Genomic DNA, 20,350 nt, shown 5'->3' with positions numbered 1-20,350 from the left:
ACTGATCCATTTTAATGTGATTGCAGAGTTCACAGGGTTGTCAACAAACTAAGTAAAGATGTATCGCCGTCAAATAAACGTTAGTGGATGTGTATTGTCGTTAATTTATACAGAAATAGAATCGGTACAAAGATCAAACTTTACGGAACTCCAAAATTGATAGATATCAAAATATATACTGATCCACTGATGACATGTTTTTCTCTAAGATCATGACTTTGGATGACCTTAGCTATTGATAGGACGTTAAACCCTGCACAACCAACCTTCCTTTAAGATAGTGATTGAATTAAGAACTGAGTTCACGTTTTGTAGTCTATAGATCGAGCTCCTTAACTAAACATTGAAAGAACTGTTTCTTTACTGTACTCTCCAGCTATATTATGGACATTTGATAAGATAAACTCTTTCGTGAACAATTCATACATTACATTTTCCGAGTTATGCTGTTCAGACATTAGGTTTTAGATCTAAAAACACAAACGCATAAAGGATTATGACAGTAAATTACAGTTCACTGGAAGCGTTGTGGTGACGATACATATCGGGTGTATGCGATGACGTCAAGGCCGTGAGTGACGAGGAGCAGCATGAATTGGAATATGAATGTTCTCCTAAGCCAAATGTGGAACTGACGGCCCCAATAATAAACTAGACACATTTGAGAAAAACATACAGGTCTTCGTTAGCAAGAGTGGGTATCATACGATCAAACCTGTTTCAAACAGGTTTTGTAGTGAAGGCACGAAATATAAAGCAGTTATGTTTTACAGTGACTCAAGAGAGAGGAAGAAGGACGTCCAGCCAGGACATGACGTGTAACCATGAAAACAATCGACGTACAATGTATAAGAGGCTGACAGTCCAGGACAGAACCAGGTGGAAGACTGCAGCACTGTAAATGTCTTATCTTAGATACAGTAAAAAATCTTATCAACGACATGCTAATTTTACGGTTGCCTTCTTAAACATCAAAAGATTCAAGGTAATAATTTATCACTACTGACAAACATTAACGGTAACTTCGTGTGATAAATCGGTTGTTTATTTAGCCGTAAAACACTTTTAGCGTGTCAGGGAAGAGGTGCACGCTAACATGTCATTAGCGTATAAATCATCACACGACTTCACATTTATCTTTTATGTAATGCATTTTATAATACTGACTGCACAAACAGGTCGGCGGCTCTACGAATTACGAACTATTGAAACAACACCGATACCGGTTTGCGCGATGTAAAGCTCCTGTCTGAAACATGTATTGGTAGGCTACAGATATCATTACTAGCCGATGTATCACACTCTGCTCCAATGACCCGCAACCAAAGGTCATGATTACAATAAAAGGTCAAGGTTAACAAAGTTTTTGAAGATCATTGAAGACGTGAAACATGTTCTGAATCTGATAGAGACTTCATGACAATTCCCACATGTGGTTCCTGCGATGTTATTATGTCTTGAGCACAAAGCTACGTGTCAGTATTGTATGGGAGCTCATACCTCTTTCAGTCTTCTGTTATATTTTTATGACTGCTGTGTCTTCTGTATTGAGTGTTCCCTATATTTAAAGTTTGCGAGATGTAATTTCTCAATATTCCTTTACTCATTAAACTGTCGACACCTTTGAAAAGTATGGCCAATATCCGCAAAGTAATATTCCCCGTATCAAAAAAAACAAACAAACACGAACAAAAACTTTCTTCACTTTATTTTTCACGCACACTGTTTAAACAAACATAATAGTTTCTTTCATACTCTGGATAGTTATAAAAAACATGGTGTTTATGCTATGCGATACAAGTTCTTGAGTATATCATTAAGAATATCAGGTTGATAAGTAACAGCAAAGTCAATATTCACTTTTTATCGTCGATGTGCCGCATCACAGGTGTTATATTGAAAGTACTGAACAAACCTGATCAAAGATCCGAATAGAACATTTCCCAAACAGATATACAGGTACACTTTATCTCATGCTATTATTTTGCCCATTCTTGTGGCCCTCTTTATCACACCATGGACCTGGATTATCAAAAGTTGTTAATAAATACCGGTATTATTATAAATACGAACATCTTCACATCGGTTATGATTATACATGTAAAATAGTATGGCTCTTGCCCTAAAAGATCTGTTTTAGGACTGGCAAGGAACTATAAAGAAGTCGTACACATTTAAAAGTTAGCGATAAACAAAAGGTGATTAGAATGAGCGCACAATTACTTTTCTGTTCAAGTAAATTGGCATTATTACGTATATGGATCATATTCAACTTACAGTTTGTTGTATACGATTTACCTCTATACCAAACGTTACGTTGAGTAAGGAACTTTTATATTTACTAGATGCCGACTGAATACCTAGTTCCCGATATACTGACCGATTTATATATATAGGATATAAAATTAGAAAGAGTTTAAAAATAATATTTATCCTTTAAAATATAACATGATATTTTTAAAATTCACGAGTAAATAACCATAGTGCATCTGTCTCGTAAAAGCAGAACATTTTTATTAATAAGCACTGCTCAATTCTAAATAAAAGCATATCTTTGCATCGCTCCCGTTTACGGATATGTCGCGACATATCAATACAATAGAGAGCATTGCTCCAATCTAACCTGAATTAGTTGGAAACTACTCATTTCTCCATCCTTTCAGTTTAAATTCAAATCTAAGGAAGCACGATTGAATTGCAATCACATCATTAGAGTATAACTCTTCCTTTTTATGATTCATATATAGGGCAAATACAACACAAGTCAGCTGTGGGCCTGATGTCTTAGTTGTGATAACACTGTCCTTAGATATAAAAAAAAAAATATGATTAAAGTATATGTGAAATAGGAAAGGGAGAATACACTAGGCAAGACCAGTATTTAAATCAGTGAGTTTAGACCCCCCGCCCCTAAATCTTGTCTCTGGCGATGAATCTAGTTCGGCACTTCTACAGTTAAGTATAGATACATGTTAACCAAATGATGCAAAAGTATAAACAAATTTCCTGAATCTTATCAAATACTGAAACGTAAGGAAAAAGATATTTCCATATCTTGTCAGGATTTCAGTATTCACAATGGAACGTTTAAAGTTAACCGTGTCACACTAAAACACACCGATTACAAACTACAGGAAGACATAAAACTAGTTCATTATAAAAATTATTTGTTAATTTAATGTCCTTCAGACCATTGTCCTAGGACTGTTATTGTCGTAGACTATGTGGAACCAACTGTAACCACTACACCGGTACACTCCAGAATTTCTAAAAGCATGAATTCATAAAAAAATAAATTGTTCTTTAAAATAAACACTTAACTTACTTTCAGTTAAAAAATGAGAACAGTTCCATTGCACTTTGCTAATTTTTATATAGTCATGTATACACAAAATATAAACACAAAACTTGATATAAATGTAAAAAAAACTCATTTCATAAGTCTTATAAATAGTGCATTATTTCTATAAATAGTGCACTATCACATGACTACCTCTATAAAAACACAACCTGATAAAACATGACTGTTATCTTTGATTAATAACTTTAAACAATTTATTGTGGAAATATATCTATACATTGTACTTATTCTATAAACTCTAATTTTGTATCGAATTCTCTTTTCTTCAAGATGTTGTCAAAAATGACATTGACCTTTTAGTATCCACAAACACGTTTCAATCATAAGAACCAAATCTCAGATTCGATTCAAAGTTTAAATCTAATAAAGGTTTATATATCTTAAGCCAAAACATGAAAATATTTGCTTTTTGTAAATTCAATATTCAATTCAACAGGTAACTTAACTTTAAAGTTCATTGTTTTGCAATCTGGGCACCGAAAAGTCCAAACAGATTAATTGACCTAATATACCTATACAGAAATGGTACTATATCTATTTTGATTCCTACTTTTCATTCAGGGTCATTTAGAAGCTTGACCTTGACTGCGGCCCATGATGCTGAATATGGTCGCTGCAATCTTCTCATAGATCATGAACATGAAGGCTGCTGTGAGCACGGTTTGTAACAGCTTTGCCTCCATCCCCTTGTATAGTCCCTTCACACCCTGCTGCCTGTTGAGAGCAGAACGTTTACTGACACAGTGCTTACGTACTTAACATACATACAAAATGTAGGTAAAGTATGCAAATTTTATATCATTAACAGTAATGGGTTTTATACATTATAAACAACAATGTATGAGATTGGAAAATTGAATGCTTTAATATTAAAATCTATATAAAGGGTGAGAAATCTGAACATGTATATACAAGCAATGTTCATATAGCTTATAGTTCAGTCTTATCAACTATATTTGCATCTGTATCTTCAAGAGAGTCCATGACATATCAGTGCATAGAATAAAATAAAAACATCAATTTGTATAATTAATTAAATACATATTCTCTCAATTTCAATTGTGACCATTCACAAGCATGATATTTGTTATTCAATATTAAAGAACAACAATTAAATCATGGATTTGATTTTAAAGCTTAATAGACGCTTAACATGCGTGAGTATAAACTGTACGAACTATCTCGACACTTAAACAGACGATTTAATGGTGGTATTGTCACAATGTTATGACATTTATTTATAGTATGGCGTTAAAGTGCTTACAAAAAATCATGACAGGGTTCTCGGAAACAGAAACTTCTTTGCTAAACAATCGATGTCTTGAAGATTTTAAGGCATATGGCATTTGGCTAAGGGAAAAAGGGAAAAAGACGCTGCCAACACCTTCCAAGGCAATTTTCAAGGTAACTTCCCAATGTTGCTGTTTACCGGGGAGAACAAGGGTATAGGTTATGACACCTGGAAATCTAAAGTATGTTGGTATTGTACAGTAATCTCAGTTGGTATAAGTTCCTTAGGTCAAATAAGGGGGTCTGATGAATATGTATGTATGTTATTGATTGGGTTACATCCCAGCCTGAAAAATCCTATCACTTTTAATCCGTTCATGATTTGGAAAAGAGCAAGACGTTGGAGTTAGCAGTGAGACAATAGTTAAAAGATGCCCGAGACTGCTACGTCAGTCGACGCGTCCACCAGTACATACTAACAGATTTAAGTGTTAAAAGGTATTATAAAGCAATTGTCCACTGAAGTGCAGTTTCAGTGGGAGTTTAGTAGAGAGCATTGCATCCGTCAGAAGCGAAGGCATTATAGTGGAACCTAAATTACAGACATCGTAATCAGAACCCATAGTGCCAGCAAACTGACTTATCGCACGATCATTAATAGGATACCAAGTCATTTTGCTTTAGATATGGAAGGAAAATGCATAATGCAGTTGGATACAGCAGCTGGGTAGGGGTTGAGAGAGGACTAACTCTAAGCAGCGTAATATTTAACTTGTAAGGTCAACTACAGAAATCCAATGTCTGCATTAGGATCACGTCACCAACATTAACGTTAAGTACATGTAACACACACACGCAGGTGAGTGCACCTTTAAATATGCCAAAAAATTGTTACACTTCATCATACAGCTGTTTTGTCCTTCTATGACTCATCAGTAAAGTAGGCTATCCTAAACTTGAAAGTGTAAGCGGGACGTCTTTGCCCATAAAATGAAAGGAACTGCCGATATATGGGTGGACTGAATACCTGTTATTATGCCATCAACTCTGTACAAACCTACGTACCTAAACTTTTTGGAATTGATATTATTGGTGTTTTTCAATGAATACGACAGATGAACGGTTTGGAACAATGTTCTTACAGTGTACCAGATTGGTCATGCCATTCTACTTTAGATGCATGGTCATCAAATACTATAGAGTAAAACATCCAGACGGAACAACCGGTTAGTCTTATTAGATGTGCCAATCTTACGCCAGTAACCATCGGAAAACTCTAACGTCATGCTTGAGAAAGTAACCTCAGTGATACGATGAAACATCCACAAGTATGTGATTTGGTCAAACTCGACGAAAGTTGTTCTATTCTGCTTGATTTAACACTAACCATCAAAACATATACATTTGTACCGGTATGCCACACCGTAAACCTTTAGTATGGTACATGTTAGCAATATATTGAGCTTTACCCTGTTTCTGTGGAGGATATTTCTCAGCTTGATAAGTCCAAATGTGGTGAAAACACAAGGTTGAGATGCAGACGAGACCTGTCACCAGCTTTATGAGAAGACCTCATGTTGTCTCTAATTGCTTTCATTTTGGAACGGTTTACTTTAGTGTAACACTGTAGTGACTTGGCAAAATACATGTTCCGTTACATCAATATTAGATGAGATGAGGATCTTTGTCCATCAGTGTCAGTCAGCCAAGAGTTTCAGTGTTCCCCTTGCCTTTTGACTTGGACAATTTTGAGCGTCAATTCAATCAACGGAAAGACAAAGCTGCGAGTGTTTTGAGTAGTCTGAAAAAATACTTTGAACATATGTTTTCTCATATCAGGTTGGCTACGTCCACGTCCATGTTTCATGTTTTCTGGGATACATGGGTTTGGAGAGAGGAACAGGAAGACGATTTCGAGATTGAAGAATGTATAACAGAAATTCGTATTTTCTGTTCTATCGGGAAGAGGGTGAATCAAGGTCATTATACCAGAACAGTGATATCGTGTGCACAAATATAAGTTTCTTATACAAAGTTCAGCAGTAACCGGCACGTTTAAGGACTACCTGTTCAGTAAAAGGTTCACTGCAGTGCTGACAATAACCTCTTTATTACGATAGAGATACTTAACATGGAAACGAGTGCATGATCGTATGAGGGGACTTATGTGGGGCCCCTGCAGAATATACATACTTTCTGTTTCAGGCGATGTCTACATAGGCATCCTTCCTAATATGACCCTGGCTGTTTTTAAAAACGTTCAACCCCCCAAAAACAACCTTAACATAGAAAATGTGCAGCCCTTGACGCATATCACTTTAACATCGTGTATCGACCGTTAGCTGACGTTGACGTAGTGATGTCATTAAGGTTATCAGATTTCGATTAAAACTTACATATGTTGAGAGCATTGCAAGGTCATTCGACATACAAATGTTCTTCAACTATTAACAGAAGAGCCAATTGCAGTAGATATTCAGATAGCTGTTATTGAGCTGATAAAAGACATAACCTTCTATTAAGAGTTTGTGATTTAAGTTGTTGTAGGATGTCGTGTATCTTCAACCAAACAGCAAATTCAAGATAAGGTCGTGTCCTTTGTTTGCCCCAAAATACTTCTTCGGTTTTTATAAATTGTATCATTACCAATACTGTACAATGTATACTGTACAAACAGTGATACTTACCTAATCAGCTCTTTCAAACTGCTTAATATGCTTGCAGATCTTTCTTCTTTGTTGTACCCAGCCTGACACAAAAACAATAAATAATAATAACATCTGAAACTGCATGTATCCTCTATTTTTATTCCTTTGGCTTTCATATTCAGTCCAGTGACAACACGCAGTTTATGTCTATATAACTTTATAAATACATGTTAAAATAATTACTGGATAAAAAGTTCATCTTACCCGAAGACGTGATTGCACAACCTGAAGAGGGTATGTTGTGATGGTAGCTGTTGCCTTGGCAACGGCCCCAATAACAAAGTACAGGAACCCACTGAGGTCCTATAATAAAACATAAAAAATGTCAAAAAGACTGGCCCTGTGTACAGGTTCACCAGTAATCAATCAGAACAGAGGAAACATCAATCAAACCTTGAATTTATAAGGTAAGTTACAGGCATGACAAAATTTAGTTTTTCAAGATTCATTGCAATTTAACAACGCCAGATTAAAATAACACAACTTTATCGTCTGTTATCTACATATCAAGATTCTTTTTGTATTTGTGTAAAACGTCCTCATTGCTGGTACTAAATAGTAGAATATATAATGGTCTAGATAGATGTGCGTAACACACACACAACGGTCTTGATAACAAATACGATGTGCTCTATTAAACGCACACTTTCCTTTTCTCCGTAAAAATGTCTATCAATTTCATGAATGACTGTTTCTTTAAAAAGAAATTAAAGATGATAATCGAACCATCTGGATTTTTGGCTAATTTCAACTTGTTCTTGTTAACATGTGTACATGACTTGCGTATATTTTACAGTAACATACCTTTGTCTTCATCAGTTTCTGAAAGTATCGTTTCACCACCTCATACACCATAAACTGTAAGGACGGATTGGACGCCAAGACGATGGACGGAAGAGTGCCGTTCCACAATGCCCCAATACCTTCCATCCTTGCAATCTTAAGCAGGGCATCTGAAATAAAATAGCCGATTAACTAAATGCCAAGATGTTAATATATCGAGAAGTCTCTCTTTCATCAAAATATCTGCTCGTTTCTAGGGTCACCAAAATAAATGTCACCAAGTGATATGGGATGAAAAAAAATACTCAGCCACTTGAAAATTGAAATGATAGCATTTTGGAAACTACTTACACAACAGGTAAGGCTTTTGAGGACCTCAAAAACATCAGTAATGTTCAATAAATTATCCCCAATCTACATCAAAACAGCCAAATATAGTAACCCACAATTTTATTAAAAAAACAATGACACTTTTAGCTGCAGAGGAGAACAACCAATCATGCTGAAATGGCTTTAATCAGTTGTGTACACTAATTCAATCACACACACACAGCATGATTTAAAAACGAAAAAAACCTTTTAAGATAACGTGATAAACATGTCATTACACTGTGTTTCAATGTTTTAAGACGTCACTTCTGCGATTATAGCTTAATTTCTGTCCCAAAATCTATATGGAGAAATTTTACACGCTTTAAGTTGAAAATACTATCCCTCAGTTATATCAAAACATATCTAGGCTCGTATCAACCTAAGATACCAATGTTAGTCTGAGATCTTCAGTTGGAGGGACAATATTTGATACAGGGTGCAAAACAAAATAGCGATGTTTCATCATATTTCAATCACTTTTTACAAGTTCTCCTTTTACATTTAGAGGTTTGACACTTGCCTCTAACATAAATTTCAATAGCTAATGATCCGTGTTGATATGGACATTGACGAATTGTATTTTTTAACTTCTTAGCAATACTTAGAAGCCGGACACTAAGTTGGGGCAAATGCCAGCGTTATTTGGTCTTTTCATCTTATGTTTTTTTTCTAGTCTTGGGGAAGTTCTCATTAACATATACTCCCTACTTGTCGCCTTAAACATCCCAAACATTGTCAGGAATGTTCAATAGATGTGGATGAAAGACTTTTTCCAGGTAATAAATAAATAATGAATGTGTGTTCTTGAGAGTATTCTGCGGGAGTGAGAATTCATATATTATAAATGACGTCATATTCCCATCTGGTATTGCTTAAGGCCTCATATCAATTTTGGTTTTGGTGATTAATGTTGTCCTCATATCAGTATATGTGGGTTGGGAAATAACACTTTGACTAGGAACTGTATATTGTTGGCTCATTTTGTTGTATCAAGTGTAAACAAAATGTTTGTATTAATTACGATGTGAGAATTGACATTTCCTCAGCCAAATGGAAATACATCATACGATCCCTCAGTTTTATAGAGATTAATCCCTGATCTAAAACTTTATTTTATGTTGACGCTATCACCCCAATAATAAAATAACCATAATTGGGTCAGAGGATGTAAAAATCACCATTTACCGAGCAAACTTGTTTACACAATGTACCAGACCGAGAACATTCTCCCCAAAATTCACTCAATCTACTTTTTTATAAACATGCTTTGGACTTGATTGACAAGAAGTCCTAGAGCTTTATAAGTCATCAGTGGAGTCATATTTTATTGCGTAAACCTTTGAACATCATTTTTAAAACAAACAAACAGGAAATTGTAAGTGAATCATTTAATTAAACTGTTTTACGTAAGTGCTTTATATTTGTTGTGAACTATCATGTAAATAACGTTGTCTACCTACTGTTTTTAACGTGCATATATATCAATATAAAAAAATGGGAAATCCTGACAATTGTTTACAATTGCCATACATGGTCGACTAAAGACTGCCAATAAATCTGTCAAATAAATTGACACTATACCTACGTTCTTTTGATTAGCAGACACTATGGCTGAGAGAATAACAGTACTCGGTTTCCAGTTCAGTGAATCTACTCTTTTTATCTGATGCTTCATTGGCGTCAGTCAGGAAGACGCTAGCTATGATATTTATAATTAGTGTAACAATGTGCTAGCTGTATCAGTCCAACGCGTTTTTCAATATTTCTGGCAACTAGAATATCTATTATTGATACTTTGCCGATACTTTTAATACCTTTGCTCCTTTCTATATGATGAATGGGAATTTGTGAACTGTGACAAATTTGTTTCCATTACTTGCAAACATAGATATTCCTAAATTAGGGATGTTCAATAGATGTGGTTGAAAGACTTTTTCCAGGTAAATAATTAATTAAGAAATTTGGCGCCACTCTGACATGCCCTGATATATTTATAGCCGTGGAAGGGTTAAAGTGTTATTACTTGATGTGATCAGGTCATGTACTCGTGAATAACCAAAAAGTAGGTAGCATGTACTCTGTCGTATTTTATAAATAAATGTGAACGGTCTGTAAGTACACCATAATGATATAGAAAAAATCGATTTCTTTTATTATGGGAATTCATTTGATGAAATTGCCACAAAAGATAAGGAATTATTTAAGCTAGTTCACATATCAACAGGAGGCCCAGATGACCTGTATTGCTTGTCTTGATATTTAATGCCAGGGATATACATGTATAGGACCAGTACTCCAAGTCAATCTTAGTAGCATACGTATTTCCAAATCTTCATTCGTAGCAATTTTATTCATTTATTGTGATAAAGTGAGGACCTCAATCCCTTCCATGTGATGACCCAGAGACTAAGTAACCAGGGGCAGGGCAGACCCCGAATCCAATCCTGGTAGTATATCAGTTAATGTTTTTACATTTTTTTAGAAACTACATATGTACATTGTACATGTTTGGTTATGGAGTTGGGATCTCAATCATTTCAAAGTCATCACACAGGAACTAATTCGCCAAGTTTATGGCAAGGCTCTAGTGACAATCCTTGTATATATGGCTATTTGTCTCGTCATGTTCATTGATTGCATATGTGATTATAATTTAGGCGGATTAGAAACATTTCAATGTTGCACCAAGGGACCAAGTCCATATTAGCAAGGGTAGATCCTATGACCAATCCTGGTACATGTAGCATATCTTAATTCGAATTTCCATACACTGCACTGTTTTTAAGTTGTGACACAAAAACTAGGTCCCAGGGGATGTGGCTAGACTCCGGGGTCAATTACTATACCATGGTTGGTTTTGTTTCTTTTTGATGTGGGATTGGGATTTCAACCGTTTCAAATTGATGATAAACGGATACCATGGTACGGCATAAGCTCACTTGGTCCTTCTTGGAATGTTCATGCACAGGAAAAACATTAATTCATTAGGACAAAACGATCTTTTGTTTCAGCTTTCTCTATTGATCCTTCATTTATAGTTTTGATTGTTTCTGGTGATTTTAATCATGCTCTTTCAACATATGAAATAATGTCCCTATACAGAACCATTGTAAAATACTTTGCACTTAATAAATTCTTCTTCGCTGTCATTTTTCGACGGCGGAAAGCAGAAATACAACTTTTTGTTCGGTTGGCCTTACTGATACAGGTATAATAATGAATAATATTCATTTAGTTATTTGTTATAAGCATCTCATTTATTAAGTGTATCAGGAGGTAAGTATCTTCATAAGAATATTAAACTTGTCAAATGTTTAAGATGTAAGGTTAAAATTCTTAATGTGTTTAAATGTCCACAGATGTCAATAAAACGTATGATCAGAACAGACAAAGCCTGTTCTTTCCACAGTTCAGTTGACTAAGCACAGAGATCAGCATCCGTTGTCTGGACATGAAACTGGCTAATTGGTTGGACTATCAGGGTTTTCATACATTTAGATTATGAACACTGATAAAGTGATGAATTATAGGGAACATTTGAGCACAATAGGAACTAGGACTCTTTTTATCAAAGTAAGTACAAGATTGAGCACTTGCTATCCAATAACACATGAAGATTTCAAATCTTTTACAATAATGTAAAATTATCTTGAGTACCTTGGCTAACGCAATGTATTATTACACATGTTGACTTATTGTTTCATTACACATTAACAATTAAAGTTTAATTTCTTGAAGGTTATATGCTGAAGGTCGTGACAGGTCTAAGCAACACATTCCCGTCTTCGTATCTATTTTAGCGTGCACCTGAGCTAAAATCAATAGACAACAGTGTGATACAATCATCTGTTCAATATTTAAACACCCCTTAGAACATGAAAGCTACGCTGTTTACGAATTCTGTTCAGTATATCCCACGATACAGATACAGAGTGTCGAAGTGTATACCTTCCCACAAACTGTAACGGCAGACAAGTCAATGTTTTTTAATTGTCTTCACTAGGGATATATGTATTCTATGAATAATCTTAACAATATTTAGTTTGTGTTCACAAAGCTGTTGGATAATTAAGATGAATGCAACAAGACGCAACAGACCAAAATAGAACAATGTGCACTGATGACATTACCTGGTCACATGGAGAGATGAAAGAGCTGACAGGTATCATAAGCTGGGCTGATGCCGGTAAATTGAATTCTTAATATATCATACAAAATTCTTATTGATTTTGTATGTAATCCCATCTCACAAATGACAAAGAGACACCATACCTACTGCAAGATTCCTTGGTTGTGATTCTACCAATTTTCAGATTCCTGTGAATTTTACCAGTGGAGAAACAGCAAATAAGTAAGAGGTAAGAAACTGTTTATATCGAACATAGCAAGATAATAATTAAATTTCTGTTACATTTGAATAGCATTGACATATTAAAAAGTAAATTTTCCCCAAACTGTTTTGTCTAATAATACAAAGAATATGATACTGCACTAAAATTTAAATGAACAATAGCGAAAGAGTGTAACCGTAAATTTATGCAATTGCGAAAATATCGATTTAAATGACATATAAACTTGTGTTCTCTATATAATATAACTGACTGGATTATTATTTTAAATGCTGACATAGTATTGAGATTGAAGCAGGATTGTCCCTAACCCAAGCAGTATAAATGGGGAAACTTTACTTCCATGCTACACTTATACATGTAGCTTAATGTGAAGTGTGTAAATATCTATAAAATATGAATAAACATCCACGTTTTGTCAATACATTACATGGATGTTAATCCTGATATACATGTCTAATGTGTATATGTCATATTCAATTACTGATGAAGTAAAAATATCCGTGTCTTGTATCATTTTAATTCACTGTTCAAGAAAACATCTGTAGTTTTGTTTGATGGATATCTACCTTCAAACAGATAAAGTTACAATTGATCTTGCAGCATACACCAGATATACATCTGGATATAGAATTACAGCAGACACCTGACATATATTTAATATACAGGGTTACAGGATACTTCACACACAGTTACAGTTGATGCTATCCATATTTATATATCAGTGCAGATACAATATATACACTAGACATACATCCCAATACAGTTATGGTTGACACTAGACATATACCGGGTATCACCTGCCATATATTTCCATGTAGACTTACACTAAACACTAGAGATGTAACCAGATACATGTATAGAATTACAGCTGACACTAAAAACTATATCTTCATACAGGGTTAGCGTCAACACCAGACATATATCTCCATACAGGGTTATCGCCAACACCAGATATATATCTCCATAGGTAACCAGATACATGTATAGAATTACAGCTGACACTAAAAACTATATCTTCATACAGGGTTAGCGTCAATACCAGACATATATCTCCATAGAGAGTAAGCGTTAACACCAGACATAGATTACCATAGAGAGTTACAGTAGACACTAGACATATATCTCAATACACGGTTAGCGTCAACACCAGACATATATCTCCATTGAGAGTAAGCGTCAACACCAGACATGTATTACCATAGAGAGTAAGCGTCAACACCAGACATATATCTCCATACAGAGTTACAATAAACACTAGACATATATCTTCATACAGGGTTAGCGTCAACACCAGACATATATCTCCATACAGGGTTAACGTCAACACCAGACATATATTAACATACAGAGTTGCAGTAGACACCAGACATATATATCCATACAGAGTAAGCGTCAACACCAGACATATATTAACATAGAGAGTTGCAGTAGACACCACACATATTTCCATACCGGGTTAGGTTAGCATCAACACCAGACATATATCTCCATACAGGGTTAGCGTCAAAGCCAGACATATATTAACATACAGAGTTGCAGTAGACACCAGACATATATCTCCATACAGGGTTAAGGTCAACACCAGATATATATCTCCATACAGGGTTAGCGTCAACTCCAGACATATATTAACATACAGAGTTGCAGTAGACACCAGACATATATCTCCATACAGAGTAAGCATAAACACCACACATATATCTCCATACAGGGTTAGCGTCAAAGCCAGACATATATTAACATACAGAGTTGCAGTAGACACCAGACATATATCTCCATACAGAGTAAGCATAAACACCACACATATATCTCCATACAGGGTTAGCGTCAAAGCCAGACATATATTAACATACAGAGTTGCAGTAGACACCAGACATATATATCCATACAGAGTAAGCGTCAACACCAGACATATATTACCATAGAGAGTTACAGAAGACACTAGACATATATCTCAATACAGGGTTAGCGTCAACATCAGACATATATCTCCATGCAGGGTTAAGGTCAACACCAGACATATATCTCCATACAGAGTAAGCATAAACACCACACATATATCTCCATACAGGGTTAGCGTCAACCCCATCAACACCAGACATATATTCCCATAGAGAGTTACAGAAGACACTAGACATATATCTCAATACAGGGTTAGCGTCAACCCCAGACATATATCTCCATACAGGGTTAGCGTCAAAGCCAGACATATATTAACATACAGAGTTGCAGTAGACACCAGACATATATCTCCATACAGGGTTAAGGTCAACACCAGATATATATCTCCATACAGGGTTAGCGTCAACCCCATCAACACCAGACATATATTCCCATAGAGAGTTACAGAAGACACTAGACATATATCTCAATACAGGGTTAGCGTCAACATCAGACATATATACTAGACATATATCTCAATACACGGTTAGCGTCAACACCAGACATATATCTCATTATAGGGTTAGCGTCAACACCAGACATATATCTTCATAGAAAGTAAGCGTCAACACCAGACATATATCTCCATTGAGAGTAAGCGTCAACCCCAGACATGTATTACCATAGAGAGTAAGCGTCAACACCAGACATATATCTCCATTGAGAGTAAGCGTCAACACGAGACATGTATTACCATAGAGAGTAAGCGTCAACCCCAGACATATATCTCCATACAGAGTTACAGTAGACACTAAGACATATATCTTCATACAGGGTAAGCGTCAACACCAGACATATTTCTCAATACAGAGTTACAGTAGACACTAGACATATATCTCAATACAGGGTTAGCGTCAACCCCAGACATATATCTCCATACAGAGTAAGCGTCAACACCAGACATATATTAACATAAAGAGTTGCAGTAGACACCACACATATTTCCATACCGGGTTAGCATCAACACCAGACATATATATCCATACAGGGTTAGCGTCAACACCAGACATACATATCTCCATACAGGGTTAGCATCAACACTAGATATATATCTCCATACAGAGTAAGCGTCAACACCACACATATATTATCATACCAGGTTAGCATCAACACCAGACATATATCTCCATACAGGGTTAGCGTCAACACCAGACATATATTAACATACAGAGTTGCAGTAGACACCAGACATATATATTCATACAGGGTTAGCGTCAACACCAGACATATATTAACATACAGAATTGCAGTAGACACCAGACATATATATCCATACAGGGTTAGCATCAACACCAGACATATATCTCCATACAGGGTTAGCATCAACCCCAGACATATATCTCCATACAGGGTTAGCGTCAACACCAGACATATATTAACATACAGAGTTGCAGTAGACACCAGACATATATCTCAATACAGAGTTAGCGTCAACACCAGACATATATTAACATACAGAGTTAGCATCAACACCAGACATATATCTCCATACAGGGTTAGCATCAACACCAGACATATATCTCCATACAGGGTTAGCATCAACACCAGACATATATCTCCATACAGGGTTAGCGTCAACACCAGACATATATCTCCATACAGGGTTAGCGTCAACACCAGACATATATCTCCATACAGGGTTAGCGTAAACACCAGACATATATCTCCATAGAGAGTAAGCGTCAACACCAGAAATATTAACATACAGAGTAACAGTAGACACCAGACATATATCTCCATACAGGGTTATAGTCACACTCCAGACACATATTTCCAAACAGACTTAAAAGACACTATATGTAAAACCTCATACAGAATTATAGTTCGAATTATTCTGACGTTTCGTCGACTTTTTTCATATCGGTCTGTCGTCAGTCGTTTATTGACGACAGACCGATATGAAAAAAGTCGATAAAACGTCAGAATAATTCGACTAACAGAATTACAGCAGACACTAGACATATGTATTCTATTGTGAAAACATAAAACAATAAAATAATCCTGTAGTTCAGAATGAAAAGATAATGATATTACCTACCAAAGTGATGCATTGGAAGCTTGGTCAGTTTAATGAAGGTATGTGCACATAACAGTACAGAACTATGCTCTCTAACCTTTGGCACAAATGCAAGGCTGGTGTTGTTTTTAAAGTTTGCTATCCAGCTTTAAGTACAACTTTAGGCTGGTGTTGTCTTCAATTCCTTGCCAAACCTTCAGAGCAATGCCTAGGCTGGTAATGTTGCACTTAAAGAGGCATTACATATGTAATGAACTTGCTTCTTATGATACTATTAATGACATGTGCAAGACGTTTGATTAGATGTTCTTAGTTTATATAAATTGTGCTAATCGCGGAGATTTGAAATTTGGTCAACCACCATTCACAAAAACTATAAAAGCTCTCTCTCGCTTCATCAGTCTCAATAAACAATAAAGGTTATCCCCTTTAATTGGTCTTGATTTTAATTCTTTTTTTCATTCTGAATCAATTTCAAAGTGGCATCAATATCTTTAGCCCATTCAAATTCTCCAGCAAGACTCTTCTGAAGTTCTTTAATTTTACGCTATGGGTAGTAGGATTTGCTCTCTATTTATAAATCTAACTTTGCATAAAATAATTCCAATGTCTACTTTATAACAAAACACTCAATGAAATGTAAAATAAATGTTTCATAAAATTTTAACACATTTTGTTTACGACAGAGGTCTGCCGAGTTTGCTGATGTTTGAAGAATGTTTTAAGAACATATAACTGAATGAGAATCGGAACTAGATATTAACTCTGTTTGTTATACATTTGAAGTACTCAAAACAAAATTATTATGATTTCAGCAATCTGAGGAGCTATTTTCTAAAGGTAATGCATATTTGGTATCCTTACAAGTACATGTACGGTATTCCTTAGAAACTGAAAAAAAAACTTAAAACTTTAATCATCAGACACAGCTTCAGTTTACCATTAAGCAATTTAAGGTAAAGATTAAACTTGTGAGTCTTTTATCAGGATAGCTGGCCTCCTTTGTGTCAGGCTTTATTGGTTTTTAAAAGTAGTATGTTATTAGGTCTTCAAACAAGTACTCTGATTTTGTAAAGAATGTAAGCATTCCTAGCGTTCTCATTAAAAGTCAGTTACGACACAAGTAGGTCAACATTATAGGATGTAAAAATTCAACCTGCTATTCTTTCAATTCAATCACCGTTTTAAAACTTAATTGGAAAAATTATTCATGTGTGTAAATCACCTGAGTCTCATTATTTCTTCTTTCAGAACATGATTTTTTTTAAAATTAATTTAACAAAAATAACCTTTATGTATACATCAATAAACAAAAGAATTTTGATAAAACTAATTCAGGTCATTAACCTTGATCAGGTGTTCCAATTTATTATTTATTTATGCAGATGAGTATATGAGTTAACTGTATATAGACTTCAGTAATTATAGTCCACTCTTCCTCAAAACCCAAAGTTTACACACACATCTCTGCACCCCTGGAAAATGTCATGACAAAATTGAAGACACACAGTTAGCTACAGATATAATTGACCAATCACTAGGTAGCTGTTACCTGTCCTTTGAGGATTACATTTAGGGTGATGGCAACAACTGGTTCAACCGTTTTCAGTATAATGTGATCCGGCAGAATACTGTGATACCATGCCGCCTTCGGCATGGTATTTCAGTGAGATAGCACTATAACGTCGACACCAGATCCCCGCTATCACAAGGAGGCAAGCACAACAAAATACCCTTTCTCCTGCATAAACACATGCAACATCGCATACACAACGCACATGGAGGCATGTCCTTAAATTACCTTAGCTGTTAATAGGACGTTACCAAACCTTGAAGATTACAGAGGAACTAAACCCAAATTCAAAGCTTGTTGTTTTTACAGTTATGCTGTCATGTAATTCCTTTGATCATCACCAAAGACATTAGACCAGTTGCTTGTATCATTTGTAAGGTGCCGAGCCAATACTGGGGTGCAGAGAAGATATATGTATATGTATGGAAAAAGGAACCATTGTATTTTGAGTTTCAAGTTCACTGGGACAATGATTGAATATATGGTTCATTATATTGATATAAAAGCGTTAAATAAAAACTTTTCCTTCAAGTAATTCATTTAAATACTGACAACACTTGGTGCACCAATTGTCGAAATAGAGTCTTAAAAAAGGAAGTGTTTTTTTAAGTCCATTTAACTTGTACAATGCATTAACTTTTACAACTTATTTGTTTTAAGATAATTGCAGTCATACCAGTTGATTGGAGGAGCACCATACAAACCTTTGAAACAACAGAGCCGTTATTACTTTTAAAAAAGCAAAAGTAATCCATTGTGTCTGTGCAATATCTTTTGTAGACATGGAACAATATAATGTTTTAATATAACCTTCAATATTGGCATAAAGAATGAAATATACTGTAAACTGATCAAAGCTTCAACTCCCTTAGCTACATAGTAATTAGATGACCTCCTTTACGGCCTCGTGTAAATGAATGGGAAAGCTAGTGAATGCATGGTGGCTGTTCGATTAGCTGCTTGATTTGTAGTAACAGCTTGAATGGGGCTCAAAGCTTCATTTTAATGTAAGGCCATCAACAGTTAGCCACTTACATTATTTCAGCATGTGATTTTGATTAGCAAAAATTTGCTTTGCAATCTACTTTCTTTTGACCATTGTTGTACAATATTTTGAGGTTACGTACTTGGGTTGAATGGGAGTCAAGAATTGTATCTAGGATTAAACTATAATGCTTTAAATGAGCACATATATATATATGTTCATCTGAAATGGATTGTAATTTTTCTAACAAATTCCATTCTTCTCCCAATATTGAACGAAAATGTGGGGAAATAGGGAACACACTTACCTATGACGCCTTTATAAAGCGGCATCTTTTTCTCCCGATATTTCTCTGTTTGAAACTTGGCTCCTTGTAACTTCAGTCTGGTGTTGACCACCCACAATGGAGTAGTCACCAGGACATTGATCACACCTGTAAAATAGTCAAACTTGTCAGTTATGTGTCTGTAAATGTTTTTAATAACAAAAACAATCTGTACAGCACTTTGATTTTGCAATCAAAGATTTCAAGCTAATATTCAACAGAGAATATCTAATGATATCCTGCTGAACATCATTTATATTTCAATTGTGCAGCAGAACGCTTCAATATTGTCATAAGTGTGCTTAGCACTCTACTATATGCAGGTAGAGTTTATTAATACTATTTTAGTTTTCAAACTTTTTCAGGCTGCGATTTTAACAAAAAATCAGACTCCTTAATGTATATATACTGTCTTCATTGGTAAGATATGTAAAATAATATCTGTCATTGAATTACCTGAACCAACACTGATTTCACTATTACTCTTATGGAGACAAAGAGTTTCATCAGAGGCATACATTTCAAGTACACATGTTACAGGTATATACACTCAAGTGATAAAATACGCAGGAGAGAGCATTACGAACCCTCATAAATATAGCTTTCTCGATATAATTCATTACTTTTTTTTTAACCTTATTGTTGAATTTGTACTAAAAAATGAGAATAAACTACAGTATGGACCTTACTAAACAACTAGGAT

The 20,350-nt window shown here is 35.2% G+C and overlaps 2 protein-coding genes across 2 annotated transcripts in view; one reads left to right on the top strand and one right to left on the bottom strand.

Moving 5' to 3' along the window:
* Positions 1 to 1,691: 1,691 nt before the first annotated feature.
* LOC110443196 (peroxisomal membrane protein PMP34-like) overlaps positions 1,692 to 20,350 on the bottom strand; it is a 27,031-nt gene continuing 8,372 nt past the window's right edge. Inside the window, exons 5-9 of the mRNA XM_021487252.1 lie at positions 19,630 to 19,755; positions 8,104 to 8,252; positions 7,504 to 7,602; positions 7,279 to 7,340; positions 1,692 to 4,075 (exon numbers count right to left, since the gene is read on the bottom strand). Of these exons, the coding sequence (XP_021342927.1) occupies positions 3,925 to 4,075; positions 7,279 to 7,340; positions 7,504 to 7,602; positions 8,104 to 8,252; positions 19,630 to 19,755 (587 nt within the window). The 3' untranslated portion in view covers positions 1,692 to 3,924. The remainder of the gene's footprint in view (positions 4,076 to 7,278; positions 7,341 to 7,503; positions 7,603 to 8,103; positions 8,253 to 19,629; positions 19,756 to 20,350) is intronic.
* The window catches only part of LOC110443197, a 21,951-nt gene continuing 14,390 nt past the window's right edge, over positions 12,790 to 20,350 (top strand). The window contains exon 1 of the mRNA XM_021487253.1: positions 12,790 to 12,812. The gene's annotated coding sequence lies outside the window, so the exon portion shown is untranslated. The remainder of the gene's footprint in view (positions 12,813 to 20,350) is intronic.

The sequence above is a fragment of the Mizuhopecten yessoensis genome, unplaced genomic scaffold (genome assembly GCF_002113885.1).
Source record: "Mizuhopecten yessoensis strain PY_sf001 unplaced genomic scaffold, ASM211388v2 scaffold716331, whole genome shotgun sequence".
Lineage (NCBI taxonomy): Eukaryota > Metazoa > Mollusca > Bivalvia > Pectinida > Pectinidae > Mizuhopecten > Mizuhopecten yessoensis.
The sequence above is the reverse complement of the archived record's forward strand: the minus strand, read 5'-3'. Positions and strand labels throughout refer to the sequence as shown.